At 36.8% G+C, this 15,437-nt stretch overlaps 1 protein-coding gene across 1 annotated transcript in view; it reads right to left on the bottom strand.

The window, feature by feature from the left end:
• Nucleotides 1–15,437, bottom strand: part of smpd3 (sphingomyelin phosphodiesterase 3) — a 116,860-nt gene that overhangs the window by 13,030 nt on the left and 88,393 nt on the right. Inside the window, exons 5-7 of the mRNA XM_038286929.1 lie at nucleotides 11,738–11,813; nucleotides 7,267–7,428; nucleotides 5,459–5,548 (exon numbers count right to left, since the gene is read on the bottom strand). Coding sequence (XP_038142857.1) covers nucleotides 5,459–5,548; nucleotides 7,267–7,428; nucleotides 11,738–11,813 — 328 coding nt within the window. The remainder of the gene's footprint in view (nucleotides 1–5,458; nucleotides 5,549–7,266; nucleotides 7,429–11,737; nucleotides 11,814–15,437) is intronic.

Below are 15,437 nucleotides of genomic sequence, written 5' to 3'. Positions count from 1 at the left end.
GCAGAATATGCCATTCAATAAATACAGATACACGTCTCTCTAATCCAGGTTCAACCTTTGCAAGGTTGATACACATTTCAAATTTCAAAATGCAATCACTTCTTTTTGCAGGTTCTTAAGTTTACAGGCAATCTTCCAATGCACATTCAAACCCCAAGTTATTCAAGTCCCTGGCAGATTTAGGTTTAAGGTAATAGTTAACTTTAACAACATGCTTCTTATGACTGAAAGGACTATTAATGTTACAGAACTGAAACCACCAAAATGACACACAAATAATAGGGATGCAATACAGAGTTATGTTTTAAATGCATCAAACAAGTCAACTGATACTATGTACCTGAACCAGACTCTGCAAAGATTAAAATATTGATTAAAAAATAAAAGACATGACCTAAAAGCAGATGATATAAAATCAGCTGTAACAAATCCAGACACTTAAGGGTGTATCTTTTTCTTGAAATATTTAATTAAAACATTTATGGGTTTTGGCATAAAAAAAAAAAAGTTGATCCAAATTAACAGTTTTAAAAAGCCACTGATTAGACTGTTATATTTGTTATAAGACATTTTGAACCAATTAGCAATCAGATCTGTATGGTTTGGTGAAGGAAGCATAGCTAAACTCCCTTCATTTGCTTTTAGTATCTTTGTCCAACCATCGTCCACCCTGTTTCCATCTCGTTCCTTTAGCTCAGCTCACACAGTGATTTTACTCTTTATTCCGATGTTATCGAGCCATCTTAATATTTTGTTTTTAATTACCTTTATGTTGGGCATAATGGTAATTAAGGGCAGCCATATGCCATTTTAAACTCCTGTATAAATAAATGTAGTTTGGTTCAATATGGTAAAAAAACTAAACTTCAAACAGTTAAAGAAGCCTCCCCATATTATTAAATGTTTCTATTTAATACAAAAGATTAATATTAACCAAATAATTGGAAGTATATAATCAAATAGATTTTTTTAAAACCCCCCCAATCTGCATTTCTAGAAATGAAAATTAAAGAATCAGCAAAACTAAAATCCAGGTCAGAGTTGAAGCAATTCTATCAACAAATAGTGAAACAGACAAAGCAATATGTTCCACCGTAGTTGCATAACAAAAAACCATCCCAGCATCCTCTTTATCAATCTGAAGCATGCTTTACAATCTGCCCCTCTCTACGAAGTTCAACGTTTTACCTCCAGAATAGCTTTTCTAAAAGCACAGCTTTACAAGAGAGGATGCATTTTAAAGGGTCAATATATGCCTTCAAAACCATCAGACCCCAATATTCTGCCGTACAGTGGAGAGATGTGATGGTGAGAGGAGAGACGAGCACCCAAAAATGATTCTAATAATGTCAGGCTGTTCGGCTAGATAATGCAGTGGAAACAACTCCATATGAAGAGAGATTCCAGTCAGTTCATGAGTGCTCAGAGCTTTAATGAAAAGTGGGTGTTTGATGTGCAGACAGCAGTTTTTCACTCTAACAGCAGATCTTCCGATAACTGGAATAAAGAGGAGTGAGATTGCAGGCAGGAACACTCTTCTACACAGAGTGGAAGTTGTTTGCAGCTCATTTGAGAGAGTGCTGATACTCAGTCAATGGAAAAAAGGTTTTAAAGACTGTCAGTAGCGTTGGAGGGAAAATATGTACATCTGGGTTTCTAGAAGCAGCCAGGTGTTGTTGATAAAATGCTCTTGATGGTCTGCTTGGTTTCAGAATTTTGCTGACATGGATGCCAAGAAGCAAAGACGCAAGCAGTGACCTTAAAGAGGCAACTGTTGCTGCTCTGGAGTGAGGAATAGCTCCTTCTGGATCCCTTATCAGCAATTATTATTCTGAGTTCAGGTCATATCATTGAAACTAAATTAACTTGTGCTCATAGTTCACCACCTGAAGAAATGTCAGAATGTCTAGGCTGTGAACTTGTCTCAGTTTGAACTACTTCTCTTCCATTTATCCTTGATTTTAGGAAACAAAGTATTACAATTATATATCGGTCATTATCTTATGTAGGGCTGAAACAATTATTTGGATTAATTGTAATTAATTGCTTATTCAAATAATTGTCAACTAATTTAGAAATCGATTAATCGATAACTGGAGTATATAGACTCAAAAACATGCCTTTAGCTAACTGAGCAACTCACTTAGAGTCGTTATTATACCAAAATTGTGAAATAATATATAAACATTTTGCATGTAAGATACTTTTTTTTTTTCCGTCTGTAAATATGCTCTAACCAGAACTCCTCAACTGGAAAAGTTTTAATCTCATCTGGTTTAATTCTCTAAAAAAACTTATCTCTAGGGAATGTTCGGCTATCCAATTATTAATCAATTAATTGAAAAAAATAATCGACAGATCCATCAATTTGCTAAATTATCTCATGCATCATTACAACGGACCAGGTTACTACCAACTTATGTATTTCTTTTACTGCTGTCCACCTGCATAACCACAGTTTAATGTGTAGTTCAATCCCCAAAAAGCTAATCCCTTCTTAATGGTTTGTATGCTTTAGTTATTGGGCAATTTAATGAACTAAGTACTTATTACTGATTTTTTATCACAACATTTTTTCCCATCAAGGCCACCCTTAAAGTCTTTTAGACCAATTAAACCTCTATAAATTCTCTACATGAACAGTCCATGCATATTTAACACATACAAAGTACTACATGTGAGACAATTTGGTGCCATTTACGAGTAGTTTATATTAAAGCTATTGTATGTGACATAAACAGAGGTGTCTAAAGTGTTATTAAAGTATATTAAAGTATAAATCCTGTTTAAAAACGCTTTTGTAGAAGTTAGAATATCAACTTAAACTCTTTGCTCAACTAATGGCGTAAAGTTGCCCTACTTCAAAGTTCAAAACTTAAAATGTGAGGCGAGAGTAAATATGTCAGCAAATCTCAACAAATGGCTACAGTAATGTGAAAGAGACATTTAGAAACTACTGGAAAGACAAAAAGGAGAAAGAACATCCTGCAGTGACGTTGTTTATCCCATGACTGTAGAAATTTTTTTTTGTAGTTTCCCTGAGCTAATAAATGTTGACATCTTTCACACTCTGTGTCGTACTTGAACACAAAAAGCATGTTCCTTCACAGTAGTTCCAACCAAGTTTCCTCATTTTAACCAGAAGCCAGTTTCTGTTCTTGTGTTTTTTTTCTGTTTGTTTCTGAATATGAACATAACATATCACAGAAACACATGTTTGCATCGATTTCCCCAGTCTGAATGACTATATCCAGGACCACATAATCAATGTTTGTAATCTTTTCATTCAGATTTTTTTTTTCAATAAATCTAATTTGAAGACAATACTGCATTTGTAAACATTTATGTATACAATGGTGTAAATTTAGACATTCCCATTAAAAGAGAATTTGCAGAAATGCACAATTAAAGGGTTATAATGCCATAAACATGATATTAATTTTGGACATTGAGAACAAATGTCCTGGTTGGTCAACTTTAAAATAATTCAGGACCATCACAAGGCCTCCCATAGGTACATGTCTTGCCTACCACCGTACTTTAGGAAAAAGAAGCTGCTTCATGCTTGTCTCATCCTTTTCTGCCATTGCTTCCAAGTTGGCCATATTGGAGAGACACCATTGATGCAAGGCATGGCAGGCCACAGTAATCAGAACCTTCTGAATGCCAAAGTGAAATGGAGCTGTGGGTAATCTCAGAACAACACTCTGCAAAACAGACTTTCTGCAATGTTCTTTCTCTGAGTTTACAGAAAACTTTAAGACGCCAGAAACTGGAGGCTGGAGGAAAGGACATTAGCTCCACTGCTACAGGCTGGATATGGTAAGCTTTCCTGAAATTTGGAGACACCAAAATGGAAATCGAAAATATATTTTTTTTCTTTTTTATAAATTCTTATATTTTGAATGAAAAGTATTGTACACTTATTACATATATGTGCAGAATTATTGTTTGACCAAGATTTGGGCCTGATTTACCCTTTCATTTGTTGTCCTAATGTAACACACAGCCAGTTGGGCATGTGTTCACAAACGTGATATACAGCCAGAAAGCTTTTTTTTTAATAAACTCAGATCTTAACTCCGAGCTCATCTGCCTGACTGTGTGTTTCCAAGACGGGGCCGCCTGTGGAGCTGGTTGACAGTTACCTTTGTATCTCTGCTTCTTTTTTTATGTCTGCATTTGTCTCCTTGAACCACTGATGGCCGCCCACACTGTGCCTGATTCTGCTGGGGGTTTCTTTCTGTTAAAAGGGAGTTTTTCCTCTCCACTGTCGCTACAAGCATGCTTAGTGTGAGAGATTGCATTCGAGTCAATGAGTCGATGCAATCAACTGGTTTTCCTTAGATAGAAAACTTTTAACCAATCTGACTGTATGATCTGGTTGAATTGTCTCTGTAAAGTGCTTTGAGATGACGAGTGAATCGGCGCTTTATAAACTTAATTGAATTGAATTAAACAACAAATTCACCAGCCACAATGGGTTTGGGCATTAAATACAAAGTTATTACATAACATATTATTGCGTAAATGTGCTGACATTGAGAATAAATGGGTTAAGATGCTTAGTAACGAGACACTTTCTGGACTGATTTTTATTGTGGAAACTTTACCTTAGAACTGGTTTCATGTTTAACTCATTTATTTAGCAACTATTAAAACCTCACATAAAATATTTGATCTGGTATTAATCTTGTCATCAGATAATGTTTTAATTAGAAATTAATGCTTTTATTAGTTTGCTCAATCATTTTGATTTTATTTGCTTAATATTAACTAGCTAGTGTTTTCTTTATGCTTAATTTACAGTGTAATCAAATCAGACAATCTTTTAAATTTTCACAGTTTCTTGCATATTGTTATTTTATTTGTCTAAGATATCCAGTTGTCTCATAAGCTTGCTGATTTTGATTAGGTCAACCCTCCCTTGCAGGATAAGACCATGATGAGCAAACTGTAACATCTCTGCAGCTGGAAGATTCGACCCTCCTGTTGCTGTTTTCTGCATCTCAACTGTTAACATATGTCTTCTTTGGATAATCCTCACCTTCATCGAATTTTAATGTCTCTGCTCTCTTTCTCAGCAGCTACACATGAAGCACAGATCTGTTTTATTTCCCAGCTTGCCACAAAAAAAAGATAAATAAGCCTTCCTCGCAACAACCCTTTCACTCAGTCCTGCCCACACTGTCCCTGAAATACAGCTGGCCTAAATAATGTTTCACATCGAAACCAAAACCCTCCCATGTTTACGTCACTAATGCCCGTGCATCAGCCCTGCTGTGCTGGAGGTATTTTAAATCATATCCAGATTTAGCCCGAGGAAGCAGATTGCAGTCTGTTCTGCTCTAAGCCTATTTCGTGTAGCAACACCTGGGATTCAGGGTGTCTTATAAGCTTTGAGGGGTCATGGAAATCACTGTTGATGTTGGGTAAAGCTGTGTGGTTGTGTTCTTACCCAGAGCCCATGGTTTGTCCTCCCCTGGCCCTAGGCGACACGGGTCCTTGTACTGAGTAAAAACTGTGTGCTGCTGCTCCAGCTTGTCTTCTACAGAACAAAAGGTAGACAGACAATGCAGACTTTATAAAAGCATTAAAACCTTGTAAAACACAGAAAACCTGCAGCTCTTTTTATGATAATATTATTACCTTTAGTGAACAGTAGATGGCAGCAAAGGGGAATCCTTTACTTAAGTCTTTTGAGAGTAAATGGAAGAAATAATTTTCTACTGGACACGTTTAAGAGTATATGTGGTCCAGATTCAGACCAGTAAAGAGTAGAGCAGGGTTTATTTTAAGGTGACATCAGGAGGGAGTTTCCAAAACCTCTAATTGTCCAAAACTTTTGAACCGTCAGTTGCTCCTTGTTTAAATGAACATTACCTTTTGTTTCTAAACATCTCATTGATATTATAGAGTCAGAGTAAAATAATGTATACAGAGGAAAAATAACCAAAACCAAAATAAGAAATCAATGAGCAAAAAAGTTTTTATTAAATCCTCTGTCTTGCTTCTGCTGATGTTGTTTTCACAAGGAACTATTTAAAATGTTTTTGTTTTGTTTTTTGTTTGTTGTTTTTTCCCTTCTGAACTTTGTATCTCTATAACAACGAAAGCTGTGTGAGTACAGCCGACTGTGACCGTCACATGACACAAACAGGCTGGAAGCTGCAGCAGCCACTGCAGTCTCTCTCAAGCCCGGCATACACTGGGCAATTTTCAGGGAGATTTTCCAGTCGTGCGCGAATCTTTCGATTGGGCCAACTTTCAGCCTGATCGTGCATCTCACCAGCCTCTCACCACCACCTCCCGATCAGGAATCGTGAGGTCGGGAGAAAATCAAACATATTTGATTCTTTCCGACCGTCTTGGGCAAATCGCTCTGTGCGCAAACAAGGACTCTTCTTTTTCTTCTTCCTCTCAGAGGAAAACACAGAAGCATGGCAGGGATGCAATGAGTAAAATGGAGTTATTTCTGTCAAATTGGCAGACCGTAGTAGCCACGTTTGCTCAGCCATGTCTGTCCAATTACGTCGCCACCTTTTTCTTTTTTAGGGCTTTCAGCACAAAATGGTACAAATTGCCAAGGCAGTGCGTTTTACTCTAGTGAGCTTCATATTCCTTTTCTATTTGTTTGGCTTCCAGATAGACGAGTCAGAGCAGCTCCATATCACTGCAGAGCTGAGTCCGACATGGTTTTTTTAGTCGTACAGTGTGAGCAGATAGATCGCATGAAAGCGTTGTGCTGCACTTACATCGTGAGCTGTGAGCTCACACTGTTCGACTAAAACCGCGGGGTTTAGTCGAACAGTGTGAGCAGTAGCTACGATTGAAAAAATCGCACAGTGTACGCCCGGCTTTAATATCTGTCATTATAACATAAACAGTTAAAGTGCTGAGCTATGCAAGGGCTTTACATTTGAAAAAAAGGATCAAGTGTGACAAGTGAGTACAGCTTGGCCCGATGGTTGATGGTGAAATGTTCCATTATCAGTAAGCACAACTGATCTGAATAAATATCTATAGAAATAATTGAAGATGGCAGATAGCAATTGATGTTAATTTCTGGGATGTAAGCTCAACAAAAAACAAAATTGTTGTAATGATCAAATTTATTAAGCCATAGCCTGGGTTTAAATGGCACCGAAGCTGAAATCCATAACATGAAGCCGCCTGGAATAACACTTCATATGCTATAATGTAATAATTACAGGACTGAACAACAAACCAGCGATATCTTGGTTCATGGCCTACAGGTCTGCATACCTGAAGAGCAGTTATCAAAGTTGAGGTCTCCCAAGATGACATCAAAGGCCACCAGGTCCTCCAGCACCTTCTCTCCTTCTGGGGATTGGGATGAGGATTGCCGAAACTCGGCCCCCCATTGGAGGAGGAGGTCCAGCTGCTCGCATCGGACCGATGAATCGCCTGGATGTAAACACAAAGATACGTCACAGTTTGTTTATCCACTTGTAGCTAAAACAAGCTCATCCAGAAGCTCTTAAATGCTTTAGTTTTTTTTAATGTTCCTACGTAATAAAGGAGTTAGAGTTTTTATAGGTTTGCTCCTCAGTACTGAAGTCTGCTGCATCTGTTCACTGCTAGCAGTAAATCTTATGAACTGCTGTTAGAGATGGAGAAGAGGGGAGCAGAGGGGGAGGTGGAGAGCATTCGAGAGAACAGATGAATAGTGGAAGGTGTGAGAAACAAAGACGTGTCAAGATACTGGAGGGTGAGTAGGTGGCTTTGGCTTGGATTACTCTGGCCTGCAGCTCGGCTCCATCTGAAACCCTTATGTGTGTGCGTTTTATCAAAATGTACTAAAAAAATGGATGAAAGTGAGGAATGTGGAGGTGTGTTTGCTGTAAATTTGTTTGGTATGTGTTTGAACAGAAAAAAATCGAATGGAATAAAAAATTTAGAAGTCAGAATTATGACTTTTGCTCTTGTGAGTGAAAAAAATCTGCTTTTTTTCTCAAGGTTTAAAGGCTGATGAAAAGCTGCTGCTCATTCTTGAGTTGCCATCAGGTTCTGTAGGCAAAACATCTAAATGTAATGAAATTAGCTCATTGTGCTTCATTGGATCTTTAATGGAACTGATGGCTTCTTTTAAATCCAGATTAGGTCTGTCTGACAAAATCAATCAGTCCAAATCCAAAAAAGGCAGAAAGTCACAGCAGTCTGCTTCAGATTACTTATTCTGTGTCTTTTTTAGGTGAGAAAAAAAGTAGACTTAAAAATGTTTGTCTGTGTCCCATTTGCATTGATTTAACGTGCTAGTCGACCAGAACCTGTAATGCTGTTGATGTATAGCCTTGTGTAGAAAAATCATTCAGAGGGCTGCAAACAGTGTGAGCCGCCTCCTGAATCACCCCTTCTTTAGATTAACAAGTTTTGTTTCTTTTAAAGAGATTTTTGTTTCCATTCAACGTGCCCTTGATAATCTTTTTTTTAGTCAATCATTTATTTTCTAAATTTCAAAGAAATGTTGAGGAGGTGGACTCCTCCCTATGAATCATTGAGGCTCGAACAGCTGCTTATTTCAGTGGATGAACTGGAAATGTGTCAACACCTAAAGTTATGTTCAAAATGAATTCCATCCTCAGTGATTTAGAGTTTCAATTATTTCCAGTCAACCAAGAAAATTGCTTTTGATAGAAAATGAGACAGACAGAAGAACAGATAGGTTGTTTTAAGGGAACAAAAACCTTTTTGTATTTGCTGACCAGATTTTTCTAAAAGTTTTCTCTGGTATTTTACTTTGGTTGTGAGATCTTGGCAAATATTTGAATTTCCTCCTTGCCATCACCCGGATATTTCCACCAGAGATGTATCTGTTATATTAAAAGACTTTGGCTGGGTCACTCTAAGAAGTTCATATTCCTTCATATTATGTCTACTGAAAAAAAATGAATAATTAAATCTACACTAGATAATACAAGCCACTGAGAAAAATTCCAAAAAGAAAAGTTTCTGATTTGTTGCTCATATTTCTGACTAAATTTTTTTAATCTTTACCTACTTTTCCTTTGGATTCTGATATTAATATTAGAAATAAGACCTTTTTCCCTCCAAATAACCATTTTATTTATGGACAAGTAGAAGGTGAATAAAAGAAGGCAGCTGGTTTAATGTCTAAAGCTGGTAGTTAACTGCCATAACCAAATTGGTTGGGTCGCCCAATCACATAAAAAGTAAGAAATATCCAACACATTCTTCCAGAAATTTGGTTAATTTCCTGTAACACCGACATCTCTGTCATTGAAGCTGATTTTTCCCAGTTGTATTTAGATGCCTTTCTGCAATAAAGTCAGAATTCAGAGAAAAACTCAAAGTTCTTCCTTTTTATCAATTGATATATTTATTTTAAGTGGCCATAATCCTCCTATGGGCATAGCTGGTAGAAACAGTTCACCTGCTGCAATTTTATTTTATTTTTTTCCCCGAAAATTACGTTTTTTGCTCAACTTGTTTTTTTGTGAATAAACATAAAAAATATAGAAATTCACTATTCAAATATTGCCTGTTTAGGAAAGGAAAGTGCATTTTTCTTAAAATGACAGCCGCTCTCACTGTTTGTACTTGCTTCTAGGTTAACATCCTGCATCCTAGATCAGAAGCCTAATTACCTGAATTTGACTCCTGTCATGATTCCTTATATAGATCCTCAAAGCAGACACATTACATATGCAGGTGCGACACAGAGTCTTTTGTCAAATCAGTATAAGAGAAGTCCCAAGATAGCTGGGAAACTACTTTATTAATTGTACAAAATGTTTATGTATATTCTGTGATCAGTCCTATGAGGATTTAACTGCAGACAAGGGATTTAAGAGGTGTATGTGCAAAAACGATGTAAAGAATTTGCCAAAACGCCCCCAAAAATGTACAAAAATCAATTAGACAATACAAACCACGCACCAGCTTTATGATTATTGTTCTGCCAATGAATATATTAACAGCATAATTTGAAATGCATTAATAAATCTTTACTTTACTAACATTTACTGCTTTTAATAGAATTTTCTATGACAAATGTTAAGTAATTGTGATTTAGGAGAAAAATATATATATTTTTTTATTCCAAAAAGATAACCTTTTGTCATTAGAGCTGTTTGCTGTGGGGGACTTCCTCAATAACTTTAGCATCTACAGACTGATATAGACTGTAGTGTTGCACCAATACCGATACCAGTATTGGGCGGGGCCCCGATACTGCACTAAAATGGTGGTATCAGTATCGGCGAGTATCGACAAATATGGCACCAATACCATTTTGAGAGCCAAAATGTTATTCAACTATTGTCACCCATTCCAGGTAGGCAATAAAAAGTTCTGCTGGATTCACTTTGCATTAGTCTTTTTCCTTCTTCACAAAGCCATGATGGCAATTATTTTACACATTCATTTCAAACAGATGGTGTTGGTATGGTATCGGTATCGGCCAATACTACACAGCCAGGTATCGGGTATTGGTATTGGGGCCAAGAAAGTGCATAGGCGCAACACTAATAGATTGTAAAGGTATAACCTCCGATTATCTATTTTTCAAATCTCACCAATTCTTAATCAGTTAGATTAAACACATTCTGAAAAAAAAAAAAAAGTTCTGGCAAATAAAAATTTGATTCAAACATTGGTTCTTAATTTCTTCTTGCTGGGCCCCAATCTGGCTTAGAGAAAGTTTCTGCACCCCAAAGTTATCAACAGTTGAACCAATAAAAATGTCACCTACAGTAAATCATATATCACAATAAAATACACTACAATATCCTTAAAAAAAAAAAAAAAAAACGATCCTTTAAAGTTCACCAGTCTGTTTCTGTATTTCACTGTGTAACAAAATTTAACATGCTATTGGTATAGAAAAAACGCAATTATTTATACAATGCCCACCAACAAACTGAACTAGGGTAACCCCACCCTAACCTTAACCCTAGTGACAGATAGAAAATATAAAATTAATAACAAAAAACACAATATTCAAACAAACATGTATGTACAATCATTTTATATAGCATGAAAAAATTATTTCAACAGAATGTGTAAATTCTTAATAGGGTAATAATAGAAAAGAAAGTTAGTATGGTAAAGAAAAAATAGTCTTGCATTATGGGGTTACAATTGATAAATTGAGGCAGGGGAAGGAAAAATAAAAATAAGTCAGGAGAAGTTTTAGAAATTCATGTTTTTTCACAAGTACCATTCTAAGAAGCTCTCAGGTGTGTCGAAGAAAACACACAAACTTCTGCTGCTCACCTTAAAACTCACTGAACCTGCTGTCAGATACTATATTATTAATTTTAGTGCATGTTCAGTTATATATTCAGTCCCCCTGTTTACTTCCCTGTTGGCAGAAAAGATTCAGCTGTCGGGTCTCCCTCCTGTTTTTTCCTCCTTTTCTCTGACTACCTAACCCATCTAAAACCCCTCTCACTTTAAAGGGAATTTATGTTTGGTTTATCTTTAGAAGCAGCCCTGATTCTGCTATATTTAGACATGCAATAAGCGTAGGTGAAGCCCAGAATAGCAATAGAGAGAGGGTTGCGTCTTTGGTTAAAAATGAGTGTGGCATTGACCGGAGGCTTTAAATAGGTCTGTGACGCCTAAACCAGCGTGAGGCAGTCGCCATGGGAACAGCAGATAGAGGGTTTTGTTGCACTCGTTCATCTAAATTTCCCAACGTGGAGGCAGACATGGATAGGAGACAATCAGAACCAACAAGCATCTACTGTACCTTCTATGGCGTGGAGGTGCGTGCATGTGAGGTATCCCACAACTCTCTGCTCCTGATGGGAGGTTCCCACATGGACCTGCAGGGGTGAGACGCAACACAGTGTCACTGAAAATTTCCATCAGAACCAGCTTCCACCTCTTTTTCCATCAATATGTCCTTAGCAGAATTGGGTCAAGAAATGGGTCGGTTTCCTGACAGTCCAAACTTTTAGGAAATGCTTTCTGTGTTTTCTATGAAGTTGAGGTTGATGCTTTGAGAAGGATATTCCAGAAGCTTAACGTTTGCATGTATCCATGTAAATCAGAGGTGTGCAGACATTTTTGCACATTTTTTGCTGCTATTCAAGGCAACTCTCCTCTTTTTTCCAGTTAAATATGCAAAACAAAAAAAAAACTCTACTATAAACAGTTTTTTTTACCTTTCCAGCATGAATTAAGCATTCAAGAACTTTTGTAGAGCAAAAATAAATAAAAAGTAAATTCAAAATTTGAACATTATGCTATTTGCTGATGATGTTTGAACTTTTTTGCGTGCTTTCTATTTCTAAGGTCCAAAAATGTTTCAGCTCCAAGCAACAAAAACAAAAAACTTGTTTTAAAGATAATAATTTTCTGAATGTTTGCTCTCCACCTTAAAGATGCCAAACAAACAAAACAACTTTGTTTTCAACTTAAGATTTTTTATTTGTAGTAGAGACAAATTCATAAATAAAGCCTTCTTAATACAAAAAAAGACTAAATTTGTTATTTAGTAACATTATTGATCTGCTGCTGGGATGAACTCCTACACTGGGCTGAATAATAAAAAAAAAAGATCTTTTTATGCTCTTTGGTCACAGATGCACAGACTAAACAAACAGAGCTGCATTTAGAATGCAGTTAGTTTCCGGACTTTAGGTTATTTTTAAAAGGATTGTTAAGGAACATCAACAAAGGAACCAGGTCTTTACTGACCCATCAGCAGAGCATTATGGGAGTTGTGGTGTCATGTACTGTAGTATTAGTGAAGCATACAGGGCATGAAATTGGTGAAACTGTCAATCTACTTACAAGGTTGGCATGGAGCCAATAAGACAAAACAACACAAAACTGATCAATTGTGTGTTGTTGACCAGACAAGTACAATTTGGTCTTTTCTTCTCTCTTTCCCTGTATTTTTTAAAAGAAAACATGGCTCTTACTAACAGACCAAACTGACCAAAATAAATATGAGGAGGATGACGATTCAAAGAGACAAAAAAAAAGACATTTCAATACGAAGTGACAGCCGGTACACAACTGTCTGCTGTCACAACAGAGGGGATGCATGGTGAGGATTGCTATATGTAGGGAATTGGGGAAGTAGAGGAAGCAGAGGTGATTGTCTGCTTTTCTTCCTCTTTTGAGGACTCAGAGCCCTCAGTCTATGTTCTGCGAAAATGTTTTTTAATAGTTGCCTGACCTTGACATTCCAGTGAAATATGGTGTGGATTCTGTTAAATACGTTATTGTTGTCATCAGGTGGATCCTGACACAACTTTTTCATTTCCGATACGCATTATTACAGCTTTGAGAATTAATCCATACCAATATTAAACCTGATAAGATATCAGCACAAATGTTCCCAGCTTTTATTATTCATTTAATAGAGTGCAGTGTTAGAAAAGCTTTGATCAAGTAATATTACTATAAATAAATGAAACAGCATACAAAAGCAACATAAGGTATAAAATCTAATTATTTGTATAAAGTTAAAACTGCCATGAACCTGAATGAATGGATGCAAACAGTGACAAATAAGCAGTTATACAGTTAATTTTATATTAATTAATTATATATTGATTAATGAATTACATATTATTAAATAAATGAGACCTTCAGTGAGACGACTGGCTGTTTGTATCTTTTTTAAATATTAGTCACACCAGATCAAATAAAGCTCCCATTGTGCAGGTGCAGTCATATATAGGAATAATTTGGCTAGTAACCCAGCATCACTTTAATGTGTATTCTGTAGAAGCTCATGAACCCTTCTAAAGCATTTTTCGTAGTTGTTTACCATTAATTAAGCATAAAGAAAATGGCTGGTAAAAATTTCTGTGGCTGGTAACCAAAAAAGGTAACTTCCGGCCCAGGCTCTTAACCTTGCGCTGCAAGCTGGATTGTTACAAGATCTGAGTTTTCAGTCTCACAACAAATCCATCTTAAAAGACTCCCACTAACACATCTGTCTGGTAATAAAACCAGCGAGTCGGACCAATAGCATGCCAGCAGGGTTTTTTAGGACGGGACATGAAGTAATGACGACAGTCAGAGGGGCCATCCTGAGGCATAACACACACTGCTACGCTGGAGGACTAATCTGTCGATGCCCCAATTGACTTGGTTTTAGCTAAAATAGCGACAAAAAGAGAAGCACTTTGTGCATCTGTAGATGGGAAAGACGTCTGTGCTTTTATTCTGACAGGATACCGAAAAAGTTTGATTTATCAGCTTACTCTGCTAGTTACGGAAACATTCAAGAAGCTGAAAACAAATCCTATTGTGATCATCGTGTTGATTGGCTGAAAGCGTATCATGGAAGGTGGTTACTAGCTGGCACGGCACCCAATCAACTCGAAGTATTGTACTAAACATCTATCCTTTTCACGGACAGACTGATCAGCAGCCATCCCAGATTGATAACGTAGAACTTAACTCAGTTCTACACATGTCAGTATGGCTACTGCCAGGTTACCTGACTGTATCTATTGTCTAATTACCAACTAAGCATATAGAACCATCCTCTGTGCCTGTGGGAGGCTTAGTTTGAAAGATATGATCTAATTTTAACAGACCCTTTAAAAACTTAATGTCCAAAATTTATATTATTCAGCACTTCTTCCCAACCTCAATTCATCCACTTCACAAACAGCAGAGAGAGCGATGCCAGAGCAACAAGACATCACTCTGGATTTAATAAGACAGCTTCAAGGGCAGAGCTGAAGTATTCTGTAGGAGAGCAGGCAAAGGCATCAACTGGCAGGTCTGAAGTGATGGTGGGTGGAAGCGGGCTGATGACGACGAGGAGGAATAAGGAGAAGGAACAAGAAAAGCTGTGATAGTGTGGTGGTTTGAAGTGAGAAGGCGCCTGGGTGGAGTAGGTGTGTTATAGGATTCAAGGATCAGACAAAGAGCTAAAAAGACAGAAGCTTCAGACTAGGTTATCTGATCCTAGAATAACAGTTGAACCGAAATCCATTTCACAATTTACTTTAAAAAAAGAAATCTAACAGTCCAGAAGTAGTTGTTAAAAACCAAAGATAGGAAAAATACTATCTCCTTAAATTGTTTTTATGTATATTTTGTTAATCAATTATTTTTCCAAATCAATTTCAATTCAGTTTGTTTATAATCACAACATGTCATTTGAAGGCACTGATTTTTTGAACTCATAGTACGATCATCGGACCCACAGCCTTGTGAAAAACAAAAAAACCTTACTGAAACACCAGGATATATGATATGAGTTTTAAGAAAAGTGAGAAATACAACTAATAAACAGATAATAAAAACTAAGCTAGAGAGGTTTCTGTAGAAAGAAAATGAGCAAATTGAAGCCTATTTTGGGTTTAAAGAACAGGACTTGAACCCCTAACTGCTACACAGAAACAAATGCCTCCATTCATGTGTCACTAACTGCTGCAACTCATACGTTCTTTCTGTGGACTTGACTTTATTTC

Source organism: Cyprinodon tularosa, unplaced genomic scaffold, assembly GCF_016077235.1.
Source record: "Cyprinodon tularosa strain WSP-4 unplaced genomic scaffold, ASM1607723v1 ctg232, whole genome shotgun sequence".
Taxonomy (NCBI): Eukaryota; Metazoa; Chordata; class Actinopteri; order Cyprinodontiformes; family Cyprinodontidae; genus Cyprinodon; species Cyprinodon tularosa.
Note: the sequence above shows the minus strand (reverse complement) of the source record. Positions and strands in the feature narration are given on the sequence as shown.